Here is a 23,219-nt window from a genome sequence, read left to right on the forward strand (position 1 = left end):
GGAGCGGCGCTGGCCTCCGGCAGGAGACTTCAGACTGGACTCAGAGGCGCGAGCCCGCTCGGCTGCGAGTCACGTGGGCTCCCGCCGGCCAGGTGGGGACAGTGACGCAGGCAGCGCGGCCAGGTACCTGGGGCGCACCCCGCCGGCCCCTCCCACCGCCGGCACTCGGAGCCAGAGCCGCCGGGCGCGCGCCCTGCCCCACCTGGCCACCCACCTGGCGGGGCCGGAGCACCGCCGCCTCCCGCTGGGCCGCACAGGAAGTGTGGGGGCGGGGACGGGGAGGGACCGGGCGGCAGGACAGAGCGCGGGGCCGAGGACTGCCGCCCGCTGGGGCGCGGAGCCTGGAGGCTTGACCAGCCCCACGTCGGCTGACGCTCTCGTAACTCCGTCCTCCGCCCCGCAGCGCAGGTAAGCCTGGGGGACAGGTGAGAGAGGGAAACAAATGAGCCTGGGAGACAGGTGAGCCGGAGAAGAGACGGGTGAGCGAGGTGGAGGCGGGGGGTGAGCCTTGAGGAGGGGGCTCTCCTTCGCTTCCTCTCTTTCGCTTTTCCAGAAAGCCCCGCCCCGGGGGCCGCGACACTTTGCGGCTCCCTCCCTCCGCAGTGGCTGCCCAGCGAAGGCAGCGGGAGGGGACAAAGCCTGGCTGGACCTAGAGCCCCTGACCCCACTCCCGGGCTTCAAGCGTCCCAGCTGCCCGCTCCCTTTTCTCCTCTGAGCCCTAGGGGACACTCCTCTCCCTGGAGGGGAACTCTGCAGCCCACTGGGGCATCAGGGCTGAGAGATCCGTAGGAAGCCCCTGGGACCTTTGAAAGGAGGTGGAGGGAGGGAGCAAACGACCCTCCCAATAACTGGAGAATCTGTTGCCCAGACCCACTTCGGTACCAAGTGTAGCAGCCCCAAGAATGAGGACCCCTCCCCACAACAAACTGAGAACAGACTCCTCCCCACCCTGGCGGGCAGACTGAGGGGACCTGCTCAGCCTTGGCTAAGGAGGAAGCTATGGGTCCCACTGATCCCAAGACCCCTGTCCTAGCTGCCCATCCTCTGTTTCTGCATCCTGGAAACAAGGATCTGTTTTGTTTTTGTTTTTTTTTAAGGATCTATTTTGAGATTCAGCTGAACTTCAGCTCAGCAGGGGCCCTGTTGGTGGTGGGGGTAACTCCACATCCGACCTGGGGGTGAACAGTCTGCACCTCCTGGTGTGGGGGCTCAGGGGGTGCTTGTCAGGCCAACCTGTCTACCCTGCACCCCCATTGACTAGTGCTTGACGTGAGGGCCCCAGGTCCAAATCCTGGCTCTGTGTGACCTAAGTTACTTAAGCCCTCTGGCCTCAGTTTCCTGTCTGTGAAAGGGGAGCAGTTAGGTGCTGACTCAGCCGAAGCTGGCTCCTCTTTCGGTCACTGCCCTGACGATGCCCACGGGCTGTAGAAGCCGGCATCACATCTTGAGCAATACCCAGGGCTTCCCCAGGTCCTCCCTGACACTTGCAGGGGGGAGTGGCAAGCTGGCAGAGGCCCCTCCCCCCACCCCCTCTTACCTGGGCACCTAGGAGGGAGGAACGTGTAGGGGACGGGAGCATGCCAGTTCCCCAAGGGCTCTGATTCCCCGGGGGCTCGGGAGGGGGATTGTCTCTGACCCTACATGGAGATGCTTTTCACCTACACGCAAGGAAACCAGGTGCAGAGGTGAGGTGGCATGATGTGGCTTGCCCCTGAGACGCCTGTCTGTGCGTGACCCATTGGGCACGGCACTCCCCACATCTGGGTCCCAGAGTTTTAGTTTCAGTTTCTGAATGGATCTCAGCTGCTTGTCTCCTTTGCCTGTGGCAGTTGCCTTGCCCAAAGCCACTGACCACCTGTATGAGCGTCTTTATTTCCAGGGAGAGTCACTGCTCACCCAGGTGTCCCATTGCGGCAGCGAGGATCTAGGTCAGGACAGGGCCTGGCCCCTCACCCAGCTCTCCGCTGACTGGCAGCCTGACCCCAGCAGGTCACATTCCCTCTGCACCTGGTTTCCTTGCCTGGCAGAGCAGGGAAATATCCGCCTTCCAGAAGATCAGTGAGGGGCGAGACACAGGGGATGCGAAGGTGTTTAGAGGATGCCCGAGGTCACCTGTCCAGGCTGTCTGTCCAAGTCAGGGCTCTGATTTCTTATCCAGGGCTCCTCAGGGGAAATAGCATCTGTGCCAGCCAAGCCTGGCACAGGGACCGGGTTTTCGGGGTGGCTATATTGAGAGACAGGATGGGAGCTATTGGCCAGCTGAGCCAGGAGGGTGGTTTCCATGATGCCTGTGGTGCCCAGAGGTGTCATAGGTGAACGAGGCCCACGATCCCCCTCCTGCTGCCAGGCCAAGGGCGGCCAGGAGGGTCTCCCAACCCCCATGGAGGCAGGTGAATCTCTTGTTAGCTGAGGCAAGGTTTCTCCACCTCAGCACTGCAGAGAGATTTTCCAGATGATTCCTTGTTGTGGGTGGTCCCGTGCCCTGTAGGGTACTGAGCAGTGTCCCTGGAGCTCTACGTGCAAGAGCCCCCAGCTGCCCCAGCCGCCTTGCAGACAGACATGTGTGCTGTGTGGTTTATGAAGCCCAGTCCTGCCCCAGATTCCGTGTGACTCCCAGTCTTCAGCCTGGCCAGGCAGAATTACCTGAGCACAAGGCCATCATGGTGGGTCAAGTTTGCCTGAGCAAAGACAGAGTCATGTGAACGGTGCCAGGGAGGCCGAGCTGCCCCAGGCAGGGTCGCATCAGCCGAACTAGAGGAAAAGATGCCCCATGGAGGGAGGTTCTGTGGTGACCTCACCCGAGGGGTGGCAGGTCCCATAGTCTGTGCCATGTGGGTCCTGGTGACTGTGAAAGCTTGGTGATCAGAGCCCCAGGCCAAGCAGCAGGGCTGTGCTTCTCCAGGGCACCCCATGGGACGGCACTGAGCCTCTTGGGGCCCAGGAAGCCCGTCTTTCAGGAAGAACGGGGGCTCCTGGGGTGCTGGGCTGCAAGGACCTCTGGGCCAGGCCAGCCTGAAAGGCAGAGTCAAGTCAGGGCCAAGTGCAGCTTAGGACTGGACAGGCTGAGTCAGGTCACCTGAGGCTGCCGGCCACCTCCACCTGCAGCACCCCAGTCCCCTCGTCCTGACTGAGCCCCATGTGCCCCTTACCCAGCTCTGCATGTATGCTGGGGACACAGGGAGGCTGTGAAGTAAAAGAATTAGTTGCTCAGTAGTGTCTGACTCTTTGCAATCCCAAGGATTGTAGCCTGCCAGGCTCCTCTGTTCATGGGATTCTCCAAGCAAGAATACTGGAATGGGTTGCCATTTCCTTCTCCAGGGGATCTTCACAACCCAGGTTTTGAACCCAGGTCTCCTGCATTGCAGGCAGATTCTTTACGGTCTGAGCCACTAGGGAAGGCCCTTACCCACCTACCCCTGCACGTGCGCCAGGGACACTCAGAGGCTGCTTAGTGGCACAGGGGGAAGCTACTGCTGTGGTTCCCAGGACCCAGCTGTGGGGGCCTCCCCAACCCCCGTCTGAGTTGAAGCCAGCAGAACGTCACCTGAGAGGGGGCACAGGTGGGCCTGGAGCCTCTGATGGTGCTGCCCTGGTGGATTCTGCTTGCTTGAAGCAAAGTACCAAGCGGGCTCATTCTCCGCCCAGCTCACCAGGGCCTCTTCAGGGAGATGGGGTCTCAGGAGAGGAACAGGACAGGTGCCCACAATACCAACATTCATGTGTCAACTTGGGAACTGAGCCCAGCTATTTGTGGGGACGTGGACAAGAACATCCCTGCTCCCGAAGGATGCACAGGCTCCTCAGGGGGACAGAGGGACAGATGGGCCACACACTGCCCTTGCCGCCATGGGCACTGGTTGGGGAGCTTTCCAGGGCTGTCTTTGCTGGGAAGCAGACTTGCTTCTGTGGCTCGAGTGGTCGCTGCAGGGTGTCTGGCCTCTCTCAGAGACATCATTGCCCAGAGAACATGGCTGGCATTGAGTCTGTGCTCTGGGCCGTCCCCTGTGCTGGCTGCAGGACACCAGGCAAAGGCCAATATCCAGTGAGGATGATGAAAGAGAGGCTCTTAGAGCCAGCTGGTTGGAGGAAAAGTCCCCAGACACAGTAGGGAATCCCAAAGAGCCTGCCAGGCAGAAGTGTGTTCTTGTGTATATGTGCTCGTGTGTGTGTGCCCACAGGGCACACAGGTCTCCCACCAGCACATGCCTGTCTCCTAAATTGAAGCCAACAGGGATATTGAAACAGGATGTGGAATCCTTGAAACAAGAATAGGCTTCTCTGCATCAAGAGCAGGAGAGAACTCTCAGTGGGACCATGAAAACAAATGTTTGGTGGAAGGCAAGAATCTCCCACAAAGGAGGACGAAAGGCAAAGGAGAGAAGAGGTCTGAAATGAGGAGGTCTCAGCAACAGCTATTCCAGAAAGAGACCAAAGCATCGGAGGTGGGAGAAATGATCAAAAAAACAGCACCAGAAAACGTGCAGACCTAAAAGGACGCGTGAGCCTGTGGCTCAGGGAGTGAATGCGTATCCATTGCTGCGTCTGTCCTGTGAGCAGTAAAGCAAGGGCCTCACACCATCAGTGACCAGGGCTGGGGAGCCTCCGGTCATGATGAGGAGATGAAGTCAGACCAGCGTCAGTGTCTCATTGGCAGTGGAAGCTGGAAGCCAAGGGGAGAAGGCTTCTCCATTCCTGAATAAAATCATCTCCAGTGGGACTCTCCAGGCACAAAGACGACATTTTCAAAGGTCTCCTCCCATGACCCTGCCCTTGGGAAGGTGCCAGGGGGTGGGCCATAGCTCAGTGGGGAGGGAGGGAGGAAAGGGGAGGACCAGGCTGCAGGGTGGGGGCCAGGGTGCCGAGCTCCTGCCCTGAAAGCAGGCAAGGGACGGCCTAGCAAGGAAGGACTGATGCCCGGAGCCCATGAGCACACCATCCAGATGCCCGGGGCAGGGGCACTGGAATGCATGGGGAAAATTAACAGGAGGAAAACCAGCCAGTAAACAAGAGGGAATTATTAATGGGAGGGAGGCTGGGCGGGCCGGGCTAACACAAACACCCACAGGGTTATGGCCGAGCTGGGGCTGGAGCCTCGTCCACTGGGCTGCAGACAGTGGGTGATGCCCACAGGTAGGGGATGGAGAAACAGCAACTGAGCCTCGTTTGAAATTGGGAGGAAGCTGAGAAGCCGGGAATGGTGCTTTGTGGCAGGCAGGGTGGGGGTGGGGCATGAGAGGACGCCTGTCTAGGATGATCAGCCTCTCCTTGCTGTTGGACTTTTGAACCTACGCCCAGGTACCTCTGATCAGCTAAACCCGGGGAGGAAGAAGATAGGCCCTGCGACGGCTGCAGCCCCAGGAGCCAGCTCCAGCTGGGCCCAGGCTCTGGGGCTCGTGCAGAAGAGGGATAGCAGCCCACACGCCTGGCACAGTGCCCCCCTCCTTCAGGCCTGGGTTCCGGGCCGGTGGCACCCCAGGCCTGTGGGTGCAACCACCGTGATTGGAACCCAGGTCCCGCCCAGCAGGGGCTGGCCTGACCGGCTCCATCTGGTACCTTCCAGCTCCAGAGGAGACTTTGGCCTCTCCTGGGAGAGGCCGTGCCACTGGCTGGGTCTGGCCCGGGGCTCCAAGGAGGGGTCAGGGTTGGAGCCTGAGATGGGGAGGAGTGGGGGAAGAATGAGGGGCAGGGCGAGGGATCCATGGGCACCACAGTGTTGGTGCAGGCCTTTCAGTGCCCACTGCGAGTTTTTATAACAGTGTAGCTGCCCTGCGGTAAATACACCATGGCTAGAAAAAAGGACTCAGGGCGTCTCCTGGACACCCACTCGGGTGCATCTGCTTTGTGTGTGTGTGTTCCTGTGCTTGCACGCGTGTGTGCTCAGTCGTGTCCGACTCTTTGCGACCCCACGGACTGTAGCCTGCCTGGCTCCTCTGTCCATGGAATTTTCTAGGCAAGAATACTGGCGTGTGTTGCCGTTTCCTAATCTAATCTGCTTCATGTGCATAGATGGAAACCCGCAGGAAACCCATTTCTCAACCAGTCCTGGTTACTGTGCAGCCAAGTTAACAGAGGAGGCTGACCGGGGGAGGTATGGACCTGCCCACGGCTGCCAGCGCCCAGGGAGGCCTAGGGTGGCTGCCCTCCTCAGCCTGGTGACTCAGAATGTCCCCAGGAATGCGTGGGCCGTCGCCCTGCCGTGGGGGTGGCCAGGGCTCCAGGGCCAGCCCCTCCCTGCAGGCCCGGAAGCTGCACAAGCCGTCCTGGGATGGTTTTAGTGGAGAACCTGTGAGCTGGGGCAGAGAGCGGGGCGGAGAGCCAGGCCTCCGAGGGAGGGGGTCCAGTTGTTCCAGCTGCCCCTGTAGGTGGGAGAGGGCAGGACACTCCCTCCGTCCCTCTCTCCCACAGAGCTGCTGGATGAACACCAGGGTCAGTGTCCTCCCCAGACCCGCAGGGAAAGTGTCAAGGGACACCATGGCGAAGCTCTGAGCCGAGGCTCCCCGCCAGCAGGGCCACCTGGGCCGGTGACCTGGAGCCTTAGTTCTGCATCTGAAACACAGGCTCCCACCCTTGACTGGCCTTTGTAACTTCAACTTTCGAAGTTCTACATACACTCATATGAGAAGTGGATGAATGGTGGCTATCTTTGTTTCCCTTAAAAGTAAACAGGGAAGAATGAAAGGAGCACGTTCCCTCCGTGTTACGTTCTGATCCTGTGAGGTTCTAAACCACCAGCTGATCGTCTTGAGGCTCATAGATGACTTTCTCTCCAGCACTAGTGACCCCCCACCAGCTGCTCAGTGGCCAGGCCCCCGTTCAAGCTCTACATGTACAAGCTCCCCGCCCCTCCCAGCAACCTCAGGAAGCAGGGATGGGGTGATTACTATTGGGCCCACTTTACAGATTTTGAAACCGAGGCACAGGGAGCAGTAGAAGGAAGTGACAGTGGCAGTGGGAGAGCAGATCCTCAGGATGGATTGGTCAGTGGTTCGAGGCTGGTGCCCAAGAGGCCCAGGGTGTGGCAGATGGTGTGGACCCATCCATACTGGCTAAATGATGTACTCCCAGCCAGGGTGAGCCAGTCTGCTGCAGCAACAAGTAGCTCCATCAAGTGCTTAGAAACACGGGGTCTGTGGGGCCCTGCTCACCCCAGGCCCTTGGGGCTCCATCCCCACACACAGGCCCACCGTCCTCGCTGCAGGGGAAGGCATGGCGGGAATTGTGTGGCGGTTTCTGAAGCTTCTGCCAGGAGGGACATACATCCTTCTGCTCAGGCCTGGCCGTGCTGGGAGGAGGGAAGCGGGTATACTGGTGGACGGACAGGATAGAGGGCTGCCTGTTTGGTAGGGGGAGGGGGGGGCCTGCCAGGCCAGCTGAGGGCTGGGGGATGGGAGTGGGTGAGGATGGAGAAGATGAAGGGGCCGAGGTTGGGCAGGCTGCTGGGAGGGACGGGCTGGACCATCCAAGGGGATGTGGGCAGAGCCAGCTCTTCTCGGAGGCACCCATCATGGGCCACAGCGATGCCCAGGGAGCAGCAGCTTGTGCTGGGACTGCGGGCTCAGGGTCAGAGCTCTGCAAATGTCCCCTCCCTTCTGGGTTCCCGTATACACGGTGACCGTACCTGGCAAGACTCTGGAGATGGATTGTCGGCCCTGTTCTAAGTTCAGAAGCCTGGGAAAGGGCGAGTGTGTCTTGGGGCTCAGGGAAACGCTGTGTAGACGACGGCCACAGTGGCTTCGCTGTGTGTAGGGCTGAGAGTCAGGGAAAGGCCGTGTAGATGACAGCCATGGTGGCATTGCTGTGTGGGGGGCTGAGAGATGGGGAAAGGCCGTGTAGATGGCGGACACAGTGGCTTCACTGTGCATGGGGCTAAGAGTCAGGGAAATGCCGTGTAGACGACGGCCACAGTGGCTTCACTGTGCGTGGGGCTAAGAGTCGGGGAAATGCCGTGTAGACGATGGCCACAGTGGCTTCGCTGTGCATGGGGCTAAGAGTCGGGGAAATGCTGGGTAGACGACGGCCACAGTGGCTTCACTGTGTGTGGGGCTGAGAGTTGAGGAAACGCCATGTAGATGACAGCCACGGTGGCTTCGCTGTGTGTGGGACGGAGAGTCAGGGCAGTCAGACAGGCCTGAGTTCAGATCCTGGATCCGTCGCTTCCTGCCCTGTGTCCCAGGTGGGACTGGCCCCAGCCTCTCTGCCCAGTGAGAATGGAGACGTGGTGCCCCTTGGGCTGGATGAGACATCACACCTACACTGGCCCCTCAGAGCCCAGCCTCAAGTACCACAGGGGATGTGGCTACGCTGTCTGCTGCGGGCCTCGGAAAAGCCCAGCGGGCAGCACTGTTCATCGTTCTCTTGTTGACCGTGGGAAATGGTGCCAGGAGGCCAAGTGGCTCTTCTTTGGGGTCCCAGGCCACACACCTGCACTGCCGCGAGCTTACCTCCCAGCAGAGGGAGCACAGAGGCCTCGCCAGGCCAGCCTCTGTAGTCTGCGTCTACCTGGTCCCCAGAGTTCAGAGAGCTGTGATCTACCCGGGTCCCTGCAGGTCTATGCTGTCCCGAGCTTCCCCAAGTGCCTCTGGCCAGCTGTGTGCTGACTTCCCTGGGGACTCCCAGAGACTGTGGGCAATGTGACAGCCAGCTCGGCTTCAGGTGGCAAGATCAGCCTTTGAGCAATGGATCCTGGTTGACTGTACCCCAGGCTCCGGCTGGATTGGGGCTGCCCTCACCTCCATCCTTTCCCCCAGGGTCCTGCGGCCACTCAGCATGTCCCAGCGGTACTCGGACAGCTCTGTGGAGGAGAAGCTCCTGGAATACCGCTTCCACTCGGAGCTGCGGCTAGATGCCAAGGGGAACCCAGCATCCGGGCTCCCAGTGGTCCGCAGCTCCCTGCACAGCAGGAGCAATGCTGCCTTCCAGCCTGACACCCCGGCGCCCCCAGAACCGGTCCCTGAGTCCCAGGAGCCCAGGACTGTCATCCTGAGCACGCAGAGCCCAGCAGCCCTGAAGATGGGCACACAGCAGCTGATCCCTCGGAGCCTGGCCGTGTCCAGCAAGGCTAAGACCCCGGCACGCCACCAGAGCTTTGGAGCAGCCATGCTCAGCAAGGAGGCTGCCCGGCGGAACCCCCAGCTCCTCTCGGCCCCCAGCTTCTCCCTGGATGACATGGACTTGGACACGGGTCCCGGGGGGTTGCTGAGACGAAACTTGAGGAACCAGTCCTACCGGGCAGCCATGAAGGGCCTGGGAACTCCGGGCGGGGAAGGGAGTCCCGTCCAGCTCACCCCCAAGCTCCAGGCTCTGGCTGAGGAGCCTAGCCAGCCTCCTGCTCGGCCTGCAGCCAAAAATAAGGTAGGAGGCCTGTCTCTGGTCAGTGGTGGTTGGGAGGATGTGGGAGTGGGTCTGACCACACCTTCACATCATCATGCAGGTGCCCACTTGCACAGGCTCCTAGGGCCGTTCATTCCTGTTAGACCAATAGCTGCTCTGTGAACAGAGCGTGAATGTCCCCATTTTATAGATGACGCAGCAGAGGCTTAGGTCAGGAAGTTGAAGGCATCCCGGCTCTCAGCCACAGCGGGGAGCAGTGCGTGGGGAGGGCCCTCTGAGCCCCAGGAGGGAGCCAGCCTGTCTGGAGGATGGGTTTCAGTGGTGGCTTTGCTGCATCAACTGGCCTGGGATCTGTCTGCCCAGGGCTTCCCGTCAGGGACTCAAGGGGGCTGATGACAGGTCCGAAGTTGGACGCCCCCCGGCACGCTGTCCCTTGCTGCCCTGCCTGACAGCTGACTCAGGGCTCTCTGTGCCCAGGGTGCCATCCTGGCCACCTCCTCCACCACGGGCTCCTACCCAGACCATGAGCGCTGGCCCTGATCTGGGAGACCACTTCCTGACGATGCTGCAGGCAGAGGGGAGGGGAGGACCTGAGCCATTGTCCTCAGGCTAGAGACACCCCTGGTGGGAGAGGCACCCCTGCCGTGCCTGCCTGAGAGCCTGGACCACGACTCTCCACACCCACCCAGGGCCAGGCCTGCAGGGCCTTCATCATTCACGCTGGCTTCGTGCCTCTGCCAACATTTCCTGAGCCCTCAGCCACCGGGTCAACAGGCCCTGGGAGAGCTCCCGGGATGGTGGGGCACAGGGTGTTTTGGGGGCACCATGCGCTGGGCTGGGGGTGCTCAGGGTGCTGAGAGAGCACAGAGGAGGGGGTCCCCAGGAGCTCAGGGCCCCGGGGGGGAGGGGCCCCAGGAGAAAAAGGATTAAAGCAGAACCATGGACACTGGGGTCAGGTAGAGGAGGGGTCAAGGCAACAGCAGGCACCCAGACCTGGAGGCGGAAGGGATGGGGGTGCTGGGCGGGGGTGGGGTGCAGGGTAGCAGGGACAGCAGCCAAGTGTGGCTGGAAGCACCACAGCCCTGACCAGCATGGAGAGTTTCAGGCCCCAACTTGTTTCGAGAAACCAGCTTCTTCTTTCCTGGAACCCATGGACCTGCAAGGTCAGGGGAAAAGGATCCTGGACAAGGAGGCGGGCTCAGAGCAACAGCTGGAGGGTCCAGGATATGGGGGCCCCAAGAGCCCTGCCCACCCCCAATCATCCTTGCAGACCTATCCCCTATCAGCTGCAGGGACCCCAGCCTGTGCTGAGACTGGATCCTCACCTGCCAGCCCTGCTCCTCCTGCTGCCCGAGGACCCAGACCCATGGGGCACACATGCAGCCCCAGCCCCCCACCCAGAGCCCCTCATGGCCATCTCCCAGCCACAGTTGTACTGCCCAGCCTCCCTCCAGGCCTGGTCGTGATGCCCTACTTTCCTGGGTATCCCTCGTGTCTATACACCTCCACCTCCAGGCAGCCCTCCTGGACCTGCCCAGCCCTCGGTAACCTGCCCTGCCCACTCTGAGCCCCCATCCCATACTGTCCTACCTGCCCTGGCCTCCACTTGGTGGCCCTTCATCCCTTGTGGAGCCGACATCTTTTGTGCACCTTCTGCATACCCAGCGGAACACCTCCCATTGGGCATGGTGTCATGCTTGGAGCTTGCAGTGGTCTCTGGGCTGGGGGGAGGGAAAACTGTAGACTCCCGGCCCCACCCCCATCACTGACCACCTGTGTGTCTCTCTGCACAGAAGACACTGGGGCGGAAACGTGCACACAAGGGCTCCTTCAAAGACGGTGAGTGCGGCCAGGAGGCCCCCTCGGACAGCACTGCAGCCGGACTGGGCCGGGGGCAGTGGGGCTGGTCTCACTAGGGCATCCAGGGGAGGTGGTGAACCTGCTGGGTGGGATCCCTTCAGGGCCTGGTGGTCCATCTGGCCCTGCAGCTCTGATGGGCCTAGAAAGTTCCCTTGGACTCTGCCGTACCAGGGGTGGGACAAGGGCAGACAGAGCCCCCACGCTCACTCGCAGGAGCTGTCTGTCAAGCACACTGTGTGCACCAGGCCCTGCCAGTGAGACCAAGGCCTGGGCAGCAGTCACACCGTCCATAGGACCCTGGTGTTGGAGGCTCGGGGCCATGGGTGACAGCTGGGCGTGGCAGGGCCCAGAGCAGTGCATTCACCCTGGGTGGGCTGCCTCCAGGACCCCCTGGAAGTTTGAGGGGTAGATGCCCTCCCAACTAGGATGGAGCCACTGGTGGATGTGAGGGGCTCCAGCTGGACAGGCCCCCTCTCGAGCCCCAGCCTCTGTGGACAGCACAGGCCCAGGCATGGGGAGACATCAGGATCAGACCCCAGGAGAGCAGCAGCAATGCCCCAGGTCTCGGAGCCATGTGGGAGGGAGAAGCTTGTTTCAGCCACCACGAGCCGGGCGCCCACCCGTTGGGGCTGCCCTGTCCAGCCACTGCGGAGCACCCTCGGCCCCCATCCAGTCCCCTGCCCCCCCGAGGCCATGCAGTTTGGCCCCTGATGTACTTTGATTTGTCCGCTCAGCCCTGGTCCAAAGGTGTTGGCACGGGGACACCTTGGGCTCCCAGCACCACCATGGGAGCCAGCCAGCCCAAGGGGAACCCGCTCTGGGGGGCCTTGCACCACCTGACGCTCTCAGGGCCTCCTCGGGGGGACTCGACCTGCAGGTCCCTGGGGGGTCAGACTGCTCAGAGCCCCCAGGCCTGCAGGTGACGTGCCCCCTGTCCCCAGACCCCCGGTTGTACCAGGAAATCCGGGAGCGAGGCCTGAACACCAGCCATGAATCCGACGATGACTTGCTTGATGAGCCCCTCAGCCCCGAGGGAACCCGAAAAGTGGACACCCCCATCGTGGTCAAGAGCTACCGGCCCCCCCAGATCACCTGGAGCCAGCTCCCAGAGGTAGGGACTGCAGTGGCCAGGAGAGGCCATGGGTGGTCCTCCCAGTGAGGGGGGAGCCGCCTAGAAGCACCCCATCTGTGCTCACTTTTCAGGGGCATCTTGCTGGTGCCTCAGAGCTGGTCTGCCCCATGGGGCACCTTCGGGGAGTTACTGGGGGAGAGGTTAGGGGCAGTTGTCATCTGTGTATGTGTGACAGGCATCCCACAGGTGAGCTTCATGCCCTCTGCTCCCTGCTCAGGCTGACCTTTAGGGAGCTGTGGGCACAGGGCACCCCCTCCCAGGGCTCTGACCTTGAAATGTGCCTGGAGGGTCCGAGTGAGGAGGCAAGAAGGGAAGGGAGAGGCCAGGCTGAAGCCGTGTGCCACTACCAGGCCCCCCACCACCTTCCACACCTGAAAACAGGGTTGGTCCCCTCCAAGCAGGGTGGTGGGGTCTCAGTGGAGAGTGTAGCTGAGACAGAGGCCCCCGAGCTCTAAGCGGGGAGGAAACTCTCGCTCCCCAGGAAGGTACAGCTGGCCTGGGGCACACAGGCTCCTGCCCCATCCCCTGGGAGCCAAGGGATGGAGTTGCAGGGCGGGCTGTGGGCACGGTGGGCAGTGGGGTGAGGGCCCTTGGCTGTCCCTTCTGTCTGTGGTACGACAGGGCTCCTCATCCAGATCCCACAGGGCACGAGGGGGGCTAAGGCACCCTGACCGCCTACTGAGCTCCACGACACTGCCTGCCGTGGGGTCACCGGCCAGAGAGGGCCCGGGGCGGGGTGGGGTGAGGGCAGACAGCTGAAAGGGCTGGAAGTGCACGTGTGTTCCCACCTGCTGGGTCCAGCTGCCTACATGGACGTGACCTCTAAGGTCAGGGGTAGGTCAGGATGCTGCACCCTAGAATGCCACCCAAGGTTCTGCTCTCGGTCACCTGAGCTCGGGGCATCTCAGCCCAGCCTCTGGGCCGAGGAGGGAGCTTGGGACTTACCTTCCCAGCCCAAGCGCTGGTGGCAGCCTCTACCCAGACTGGTGGGGAGGGGAGAAGGATCAGGTGGCCCTGGTCCTGTAGTGGGCTCTCCCAACGGGCTCTGCAGGGACACAGTGGGCATGCTGTGATCAAGTGGGCCATGCCCCAACCGGGGCAGCTGGGGGCCAGGGGGCCTGACAGATGGAGAGCGGGGCAGTGCACCTTGCTGGAATACTGTTACCTCTACCTCCCGGGCAGGATGCTAACTCACCTGGCCCAGGTGTGTCTGAGTCGCAGCCCTGCGCCCAGCACACCCCTCAGCTTTCCTAGGGCTCTTTGCCTCTCCACCACCACCACCTCCCACCTGCCAGCCCAGGTAGCTCTGTAGGACAGAGCCCCCTCCCTGCCTTGGGTGCCTGCTGGCCTTTCCCTCTGGACACCCATGCTCTCTCTTGGCTGCCCCTGGGCACTTCCCATGGGAACTTTCCACGGAGAGGAGAGATGTGGGTGACGGGACTGAGCAGAGACAGGCCAGCTCAGCGGTCCCACTATGCTGAGCCATGAGGGGCTGCTCTGCTCCACGCTGGCTCTGGTCCAACGAGAGGATGAGCATCTGAGAGGTACATCCTGTGATTCAAGCCTTGCTGTCTGCAGGTAGTGGAGTCGGGCATCCTGGACCAGCTTCCAGCCGAGGAGCGCAAGAGGCAGGAGGTACAGGGTGGGCAGGGACACCTGCTTCTGACAGCCCAGGCAGAGGCAGGGACAGCAGCCATGGTGATGTCACCCGCTTACTCATTGCCTGCCTCCTGGTACCAATGATGGCTGATGCCCTGGGTAGGGTGGGGGCTGGGAGTGGCTACCATTACCCCCTTTCCACTCGAGGGTGGGAGTCCTTGCCAGAGTGCAAACCAGGAGAGCGGCTCATCCCCCCCCCCCACCACAGCTGTGCTGACAGCCCCAGCCAGGTCCTGTCCAGGGCGCCCGAGTCCTGCGCCCCCATCATATCCCCACGGCCTGAGCGCTTGTCACCAACACACCCTGGGCCAGGCTCCTTGTGTGGCGGGGTGGCTCTGGGCAGGGCTGGGGGGACACGGCTGCCCCACGTCCGCTCTGCTCTCACCCCAGGCCATCTTCGAGATCCTCACGTCCGAGTTCTCGTACCAGCACAGCCTCGGCATCCTGGTGGCCGAGTTCCTGCAGTCCCGGGAGCTGCGGTCAACCATGACACAGATGGAGCACCACCACCTTTTCTCCAACATCACAGACGTCCTGAGCGCCAGCCGGAGGTGAGGCCCAGCCCGGCACCCCAACTGCAGCCCAGGCTCTCAGGAGGGTGGGAAGACCACGGCTCCGAGTGACCCTGGTCTGCGGTGTGGATGGACGGTCTGGAACTACCTTGCGGGGACAGGAAGCACAAGAACCTTAAGGGCCCTGAGGCCACCAGGAGCTGGCCCCAGGGCACACGGACGCAGAGGGCCAATGACCGAGGAATGAGGTGCCTGCAGAGTGGAGTGGGCGGGGGCAGCCTTGAGTTGTAGCCCCAGGTCATATTCCATAAGGAGGCGTCTGGGGCCCGGCCCAGGGCTCTGGTTGCAGGGCCAGGAGGTGGAGGAGGGGCTGGGTGTGCAGCTACAGGCCTGCCTGGGCGTGTGTGTGTTTATGCATGTGTGTGGCAGCAAGTCTGTGTGTCTGTGTGTGTTTACTTCCATGGAGGGCCAGGTCCGGTCAGCATCCATGTGATCCAGCCCTGCACTGCTCTGCATCCTAGGCAATCCCATCACACCCTCTGCGGTCTCCTTGAGCTCAACGTCCTCTCCCTAACCTAAGGGGTGGGTCACATGCCCACCCCCTTGCAGACAGGGGTGAAATGTGGGAAATGATCAGCTGTTGGACCCCTCTCACTGAGCACCCCCCAGTCTGCTGCCCCAGGCCCCCATGGAATCCAGGGCCATCTCGTCCCTGGGATGGCACTTCCCGCAGGACTCCAATGACCAGCCATGGGAAGTCTGAAGCCCCTGACTCGGTGGGGGCCTGGGGTGGGCCGCCCCCTTCTGCAGTTCTGACCTTTGTCCTGTGTCCCTAAGCGTGGAGAGGCTGAACACATGCACCCTACTCTCTCTGGCCTCCACAGACCCCAGGCTCCATCCCTGCCCCCTAGTGGGGTGTTCTGGCCTCCCCGACCCCCTGAGCTGGCCCTGGTAGCTCTTAGCCACTCCCAGCGGCCTCCCCAGGAACTGGTTATTTGCAGTCGGCTGCTGAGGGCCAGCTCTCCCAGACCTTTCTTGGAGTCCCCTGTGAGAGGCGCTGACCAGTGTGGGTTGCCCATGCACACACGTGTGTTTGTGGTTCTGCATCCAGGCAGCCAGGCCTCCCTCTCGGGGCAGGATCTGGGGGGGGTCCCCATCTGCCCCAAGTGGGGGTTCTCAGAATGCTCCCACTTACAGGAAGGGCAGCCCCACCATGAATGGAGGGTCAGGCTGGGCCCCAGTGAATGGGGGCCTGAGGACCCCTGCCCACCTCCAAGCCAGGCCTCATTCCTCCTCACTGAGACCCTCACCAGTTTTACCAAGGATAATAAGAGTCAAGGGCCCCAGGGCAGGGGGCCACAGATTGGTGAGGTTTCCTATCCTCCTCCAGGGTGGGGGGACCTGACACAGGTCCTGGGTAGGGATGCTGGGGGCTCCTTGGTGTCCTCAGAATTAGAGCCTGGGCCCTCCTCCCTACCTTCTCCCTGCTCCCCCCACTCACCCCGGCAGGATGGTAAGGACCGTGCTGGACTGACTGCCTGAGCCTGGTGGCTCCCCACAGGGGTGTGGGCCAGCCAGCTTCCCCTTGTGGGGAAGGTCTTGCTCGGGACTCTGCTCTCTGCCCTCAAAGGTCAGCCGGCTGTCTTATCTCCCAGACGCCGCCCCGGCTGGTCCAGCAGCCCCGCTCAGCAGGTTCTAAGAGTCAGATGTGGGCAGAGACACTCGGTCATAGCTTGGAGCCTGGGGTTGGTCCAAGCAGCTGGCACTGGGAGGGGACTTGAGACAAAGGGCTTTGCATAGGGACAGAGCTCTTGGGGTGGGAGGCCCCTAGCTGCCTTGCCCAGGGCCTGGTCATGTGATGAGGCCTCGGGGTCCAGCACCTTCTGGCTGTGCAGGGTGCACCTGAGGCTCCAGCCAGCAGCTGACACCCCCAGTGACCCGATGTGGGTCCGACCAGGCCCAGCTGTGAGGCAATGGCTGCCTCTGGGAGCGGAACCCTAGGTAGCCCTGGGTCAGCACTGGCCAAGCTCACTTATCTTCACCTCCCTCCCCAAGTCCTGGGTTACGGATGAGCCTCAGCAGGGACCCCAGCAGGAATTGGGGGTTTGCAATCACCTGTAAGGAGCAGAACCCCTGCCCTGGCCATGAGCTGGGCAGAGGGGGCCAGGCCTCCAGGCAGATCCAGGCAGTTTTGACCCAAGTCCCAGGGAATCAAGTCAAAGCAACAAGTTCTTGGTCCTACCTGTCTGCATCCCATGATGCCAATTAGAATCTCTGCCAGAATCTCACAGGGAGTGGCCTTGGATTTGGCCATGGGTATATGGCCAGTTATTTCAGGTTTCAGGAGCTGATCTGGGTTTTCCCAGGAGCGCCTTGGGCAGCCAACCCACCCGGTGTGCACTGTGGTGCCTGTGTGTGTGTGTGTGTGTGTGTGTGCGCGCGTGCGGCCATGGACAGACCAGCAGCTCCTGGCCCCCCACCCCCACCCCCACAGGTTCTTCGAGGACCTGGAGCGGCGGCACAAGGCACAGGTGTGCGTGGAGGACATCAGCGACATCCTGGAGGAGCACGCGGAGCATCACTTCCACCCCTACATCTCCTACTGCTCCAACGAGGTCTACCAGCAGCGTGCCCTGCAGCGGCTGACGTGAGCCGGCCCTGGGCCCGCAGGGTGGGAGGGGCCTCGGGAGGAGCAGGCCCCTTGCCTCGCTGCTCGCAGCCCAGCTTCTGCGGCTTCTTTCTGGACCAGCCACGCCTCTCGCTGCAGCTGAGACCCCGTTCTCTGTTGCAGAAGCAGCAACGCCCCCTTCCGGGAGGCCCTGCGGGCAATCGAGCAGCGGCCAGCGTGCGGAGGTCTGCCCATGATTTCCTTCCTGATCCTACCCATGCAGAGGGTCACCCGGCTGCCCCTCCTGACTGACGTGAGTGCATGGCCCTGGCCCCGACCTGGCATCACTCCTCCTGACCTCCCCAAGTGTCTGTATTACATACAATTATGAAGACAATTATAAGAAGGTGACCATGGCTGCCCACAGAGCTCTCTCTGCTGGGAGCTGCTCCAGCACTTGGCAGGTTTTGTTCACTTCCTTGGTGGGTCACGGGGTGCATTCACATCCTGAGTCTGATTTGGTGTCGCCCAGACCCCTGCCGAGCGTCAGTCCAGGATTGTGGCTGCCTCCAACCCAGAGCCCCTTGGTCAATTGTCCTGTGTGGACCTGGGGTGACCCAGACACCGTCACCATCCCCAGGGGCTCCTTGAAGTGGCTCGTGCTCTGAGATGCCAGCTCATAGGACAGAGGGGTTTGTAGGGGTGAAAACTACACAGGCACACACAGGTACACAGGTGTACACACGGCAGGCACAGTACGTGTACACACATGCACACAAGGGCCCATCTGAGCTCTGAGAGGCAGCCTGTGGCCCATGCTCCGTGGGTCAGTGTCCCAGGCAGACAAGATATCAGACCCTCCGGGGCCCTCTGGGACATGGAGAAATAGAGGCTTCGGGCCCTCCCTGCTGGATGATGACAGCCAAGGACTGAAGGGGTGGGGCCTGGCAGGAGCCCTCTGAGTGTCCCCAAGGTCTGGCACTGGTTTGGGAGCCCCTGCCCCAGGGAGGCCAGTGAGCCAAGGTACAGGAGGCTGCTCGTGGCTTCTCATATACGGTGTCTTCCTGCAGACACTCTGCCTCAAGACCCAGGGCCACCCTGAGAGGTACAAGGCAGCCAGTCGTGCGCTCAAGGCCATTAGCAAGGTGAGGAGGGCCCAGGGTAGGAGAGAGGGGGTATATGAGGTGGGGACCCAGCCCAGCCTGACGGCAGAGACCCTGAGGGCAGGGCAGGGAGGGTTTCCAGGTGGTCCCTCCCAAGCTCCTTGCTTGCTGGTGGGGAAACTGAGGCCCAGAGAGAGTGGAGCTCACACAGTCAGTGAGCCTGGGCAGGACGGGGACTAGGGCAGCCATGAGGGCCAGCGCCACGGGCAGCCAGGCCAGGCTGGATGGGGCGTGGGAGTGGGGTGCCAGGCCATGGCCCGGCCCGTGGCAGCCACTCTCCTGTGCACGCCTTGCAGCTGGTGAAGCAGTGCAACGAGGGCGCCCACAAGATGGAGCGCACGGAGCAGATGTACACGCTGCACACACAGCTGGACTTCAGCAAGGTCAAGGTCAGTGCTCCCCCAGCCCTGCCCCGGCCCAGGCCCTGCTCTGAGGTTAGGGGTCACCGCCCCCAGGCTGCAGGCTAGAGACAGGCTTCCAGGGGTGACCCCCACCCCCACCATGAGGCCTGGGACTGAGCTCTGCCTCTGCGTCTCCAGCCCCTTCCCCACGTGAGAGCGGCCCCCTTGGCCACAGGGCTCAGCTCCAGCTCTCCTGCCTGAGGCTGGCTGGGCAGGTGGGTCTCTCTCCAGCCTGTGCCCCACCCCGAGGGCTGCAGGGGCAGAGGGCAGACCCGGCAGCTGAGTCGGGGGAGCTGGCAGGCCCAGTCAGTCTCAGGGCTTATCCTGGGCCAGGGCTCCTTGTCAGCTGCGCTGGGAGCCAGGGCTGGATGACCTCAGAACCGCTCAGGCTTCCCTATCCCTGGTGGGTCTGGAGGTCTGGTGGTGGAGGTCTCGACAGCCTACAGCACCTCCCAAGCAGGCAGAGCTCAGATCTCTGCCCCCACAGCTCCCCCACCAGCCCACAGACTAGCCCGTCCTTGTGTGATCCTGGCGCTGCCCTAACCGCTACCCATGGCAGTGGGAACTGCTGGCTGGAATCAGGGTCTGAAGGCAGCCTCTTCCCTCCATACTAACCTTGCTACTCCACCCCAGCCTATATGCAGCAGAGCCCTGTGGGCAAGGGGGGGTGGGCAGGAGACTCAGAGGGAGCCTGGGGAAGCTCTGTGGGTGGGGCCTCAGCTTATCATCAAGCAGACTGAGCTGTTGTCATCCAGTCTGCAGAGGCAGCTGGGCAGGCCAGAGCTGGATGGGAACCCCCCATGAGCAGGTGGGAGGACTGTGGAGCCATGGAAGGGGGACACAGAGGCTCAGACAAAGGGCAGCAGGCTCCTTGAGGGTGGGTCAGGGAGGGCTTCACAGAGGAGGCATTTGAACCCTTGGCCGAGGTCCTGATCCTCTCCCTGGCTGGGCAGCAGAGATCACATTTGGAGTGAAATATGTGCCCAACCAGAGCAAAGACCCAGATTCAGGCCAGGCTGACCCCTGAGCGGATCTCTTACCCCCTACCCCCATCTCTCAAAACTGGACGGCTTGGGGGCAGGGGAGCAGCGAGCCCAGGTGGGGGTGAGGGGGCTCAGAGCCCCCGGAGGGATGGGGTGTGGGGTGAGTTATGTCTGGGGAGCAGAGGCTTGTGGGCAGGCCCTCCCAACTCCCCTCAACCACCCCCCTGCAAAGTCTTCTCTGTCTGCCTCTCCCTATCTCTCGCTAGCTTAGCAGGCCAGAGTGTCGGTGCTGGCCATGGTGATGTGAGACCCACGTGGGCAGGGGCAAGGTATCCTGCCCACCTGTGCCTCTCACTTGTCCCCTTTAGCCCGGCCTGTTCTCTAGGCCACGGAGGGGGAGGAACTTCATTTACAGGAAAGGCCCTTGGACACCAGATGTGGCCCTGCACATCAGGGGGTTCCTTGTGGTCTGCACAGGTGCGGCCAATCCTCCTCGTTCAGGAGGGCCTTCAGCAGGTGCCCAGTGGGCCCCTAGGCCTGGCTGGAGGCAGGGCAGGCCTGTCCTGAGTTGCTGAGCAGGATCTGGATCCTGGCCTGGCACAGAGCTGCTGCCCCATGGGGCTCCTGTCCGCAGACTGAATGGCCCTTTGTTTGAGGCCTGGATATTCACTCTCCCTTCCTTGATCCAGCCCCATGGAGGCCTGGTCACCCTGTTCTGAGAGGCAGGGCTTTGTCCCCTCGGCTGCATATCCCTGCCCCCCAGGACTCATCCCAGGAGCCCGTGCGAGACTCACCCCAACTCTGCATTGCTCCCTAGTCCCTTCCGGCCCCCCCCAGGACTCACCCCATCTCTACCCTGCCCCTTAGCCCCTTCTCACCCTGCCTCAGGACTCATTCCATCTCCACTCTGCCCCCTAGTCCCTCCCGCTGATCTCTGCCTCCCGATGGCTGCTGAAGCGCGGGGAGCTCTTCGTGGTGGAGGAAACCGGGCTGTTCCGGAAACTTGCCAGCCGGCCCACTTGCTACCTGTTCCTGTTCAATGACGTCCTGGTGGTCACCAAGAAGAAGAGGTGGGCCCCACCCCTGGGTGCCAGGCTGCACAGCCCTGCAATGGGGAGCGGGCAGCAGCTGTGGCCTTGGAGCCAGGGAGGTGGACTGGGGCCGGCCCTTGGGAGCATCCTTCCGGCTGCCTGGCCCTCAGGCTGCCCACAGACCCCTGCATCATCTGGCCAGCCACCTGTCTCCCTACAGCGAGGACAGCTTCATGGTCCAGGACTATGCCCAGGTGGACCACATCCAGGTCCAGAAGATGGAGCCCTCAGAGACCTCTCTGCCGGGGGGCGGCAACCGCAGCTCCTCTGTTCCGCACCCCTTCCAGCTGACCCTCCTTCACAACAGCGAGGGCCGCCGGGAGAAGATCCTGCTGTCCTCCGACTCCGCGTAAGACAAGGGGCTTCCTGGAGGCGGGGGCGGCCCTGAGAGCTCCGTGGGGACGGAATGCCTGATCCAGGGCTTTTGGATGCTGCACTGTGCCAGGGCCAGCCCAGTTCTCATGCAGTTCACACTCCTGGGGTGGGGGGGACATCCCAGGTGCAAAATGTGCGACTGAACTGTCCTTTGTGTCCAAGGGGGTGAGGACTAAGGGGAAACAGGCAGGGAAGTGGGGGTACCCAGTGGGGGGCCTGGGGAGGGAGCTCCAGCAGACCCAGGAGGACAGCTGGGCTGGTGCACAGGGTGGGGGCTGTGGGGGGCAATGAGGTCAGAACAGTTGGGGGACCAGTGCACCGAGAGGTACTGGCCAGATCTCCACACCTCCACCAGCAGGGCCCCCTTCCCAGGAGAGAAGCAGAGGCCCTATTTCCAACAGCAGACTGACAGGGGGCAGGGCGTCCCGGACCAGCACAGGAAACAGGGCAGCCGGGGTTGTAGGGGTGCAGCTGCTGTCCGAGTCTGTGGCCACAGGCAACTGTGACCCCAGGTCAGCCTGCCTGGCGGAGGCCTGCCTGCCACTCCTTCCTGAGTCTGACTTCCTGCACCTTGGCCCCACCCCAGTGCAGTGGGTCAGGCCAACCAGGGGGGCCACCCACTTAACACCTCCCACTCGGTCAGCTCACCAAAGGGCGCCCGGGCAGCGTAAACCTTCATCCCACTGCCTTCACACCTCAAAGGCTGTGGGGGCTCAGAGACCCGCATATTCCCACCATGTCACACTGGCTGGGGGGCATGAAGCAGAGGTCATCAGCTGGTGGGATCGGCCTCGGGCCTCACTCACACGCGCCCTGCCCCCAGGAGTGACCGCGCGCGGTGGATCACGGCGCTCACACAACGGGAGAGGCAGGCGCAGGGCCCCCCGAACAAAGGAGGTGAGAGCCTGCCCCTGCATCCAGCAGGGCTCGCAGCCCCTTCCCTGCACGGGGGCGGGGGTCAGCCTGGAACGAAGAGGTGCTGTCCAGCCCTCAGTCCACCCGGCAGCCTGCCCCAGGGTGACCTGCCAGGTAGGGGCCCTACCCCCGGTCCGTGTGTGTCCTTCTGGGCACACAGACCCAGCACTGACTCAGGACCTCATCCTCCTGGCTACCAAGTGACTGGGGAAACAGGCCAAGGAGCTGGAATGGACTGGCCTGTAAAGCTGTCACCCAGCCCCTGCCCTGCCTGGCCCCTGAGGAGCCTGGAGCGCCCTCTGCTGGTGCAGAAAGCGGGAGCAGCAGGTCCCGCAGCCTCAGGAGGGGTCCCGGCTTTAGTGGAGGAAAGCTGCCTGGTGACCATGTGCTGGGACACCTGGGGGCCCCCGGACTCCACCGAGACCAGGCCACAGGGGGTGCGTTGGGACTGGAGCCCTGCCCACCCCCTCCCTGGAACAGTCCCGCTGATGCCTGCCCTCCCCAGACCTACTCCAGGTGGAGATCACTAAGGCCTACCTGGCCAAGCAGGTGGACGAGATCACACTGCAGCAGGCGGATGTGGTCTTGGTCCTGGAGCAGGAAGATGGTGAGCGCAGGGTGATGGGCCTGGGGGGTTGCACAGGGTGCGGGGCTATGGGCCTGGGGTGTGTATGGGGAGCAATGGGCCTGGGGGATGTGCATGGGGGGGCTATGGGCCTGGAGTTGTGCACGGAGTGGGAGGGCGATGGGCCTGGGGGGTGCATAGGGTAGGCAGGAGGGAGGGGCCAGCAGGCTGGTGCTGAGTGAGAGTCTGAGGACCCTGCCCACAGTCCAGAGCACAGTGGTGTGGGCAGCTGCCCCAAGCCCCTTAGAGAAGCAAGCACTGCATGGGCTCACAGTGGGCCCAGGACCCACTTCAACAGCCTCCCTCAAGGATGTCTTCACATGAACCGGAGTCTCGGGCTCGAAAGTGGGTTCCTGGTCACTGCGTGTCCTAAGCAGGAGATTAGCCCCTGCAAGCAGCTGCTCAGGACAGGCCAGGCTGGTTGGAGTGAGCTCAGCCCCTGAGGCCAGTGTCGGGGCGAGCACCTCCTGGAAGACCAGCTGTCCGTGTGACCTTGAGCAAGGCTACGGATTTGGGGCAGGGTCAGCTCCAAGGGATGCCTGACCCTGGCATCTTCTGGGACGGT

At 62.4% G+C, this 23,219-nt stretch overlaps 1 protein-coding gene across 4 annotated transcripts in view; it reads left to right on the forward strand.

Annotated features, from left to right (window-relative positions):
• Positions 1-23,219, forward strand: part of ARHGEF16 (Rho guanine nucleotide exchange factor 16) — a 27,284-nt gene continuing 4,065 nt past the window's right edge. Inside the window, exons 1-14 of one of the 4 annotated variants that reach the window (XM_081493107.1) lie at positions 1-408; positions 8,748-9,351; positions 11,124-11,169; positions 12,132-12,301; positions 13,901-13,957; positions 14,372-14,532; positions 16,988-17,140; positions 17,285-17,414; positions 18,172-18,246; positions 18,561-18,653; positions 20,567-20,718; positions 20,900-21,088; positions 21,938-22,011; positions 22,535-22,636. In XM_081493107.1, the coding sequence (XP_081349233.1) occupies positions 8,767-9,351; positions 11,124-11,169; positions 12,132-12,301; positions 13,901-13,957; positions 14,372-14,532; positions 16,988-17,140; positions 17,285-17,414; positions 18,172-18,246; positions 18,561-18,653; positions 20,567-20,718; positions 20,900-21,088; positions 21,938-22,011; positions 22,535-22,636 (1,987 nt within the window). In that variant the 5' untranslated portion in view covers positions 1-408; positions 8,748-8,766. The other 3 variants (XM_081493108.1, XM_081493109.1, XM_081493106.1) reach the window with 3 other exon arrangements.

Source organism: Giraffa tippelskirchi, chromosome 5 (genome assembly GCF_054371585.1).
Source record: "Giraffa tippelskirchi isolate mGirTip1 chromosome 5, T2T-mGirTip1v1.2.pri, whole genome shotgun sequence".
Taxonomy (NCBI): Eukaryota; Metazoa; Chordata; class Mammalia; order Artiodactyla; family Giraffidae; genus Giraffa; species Giraffa tippelskirchi.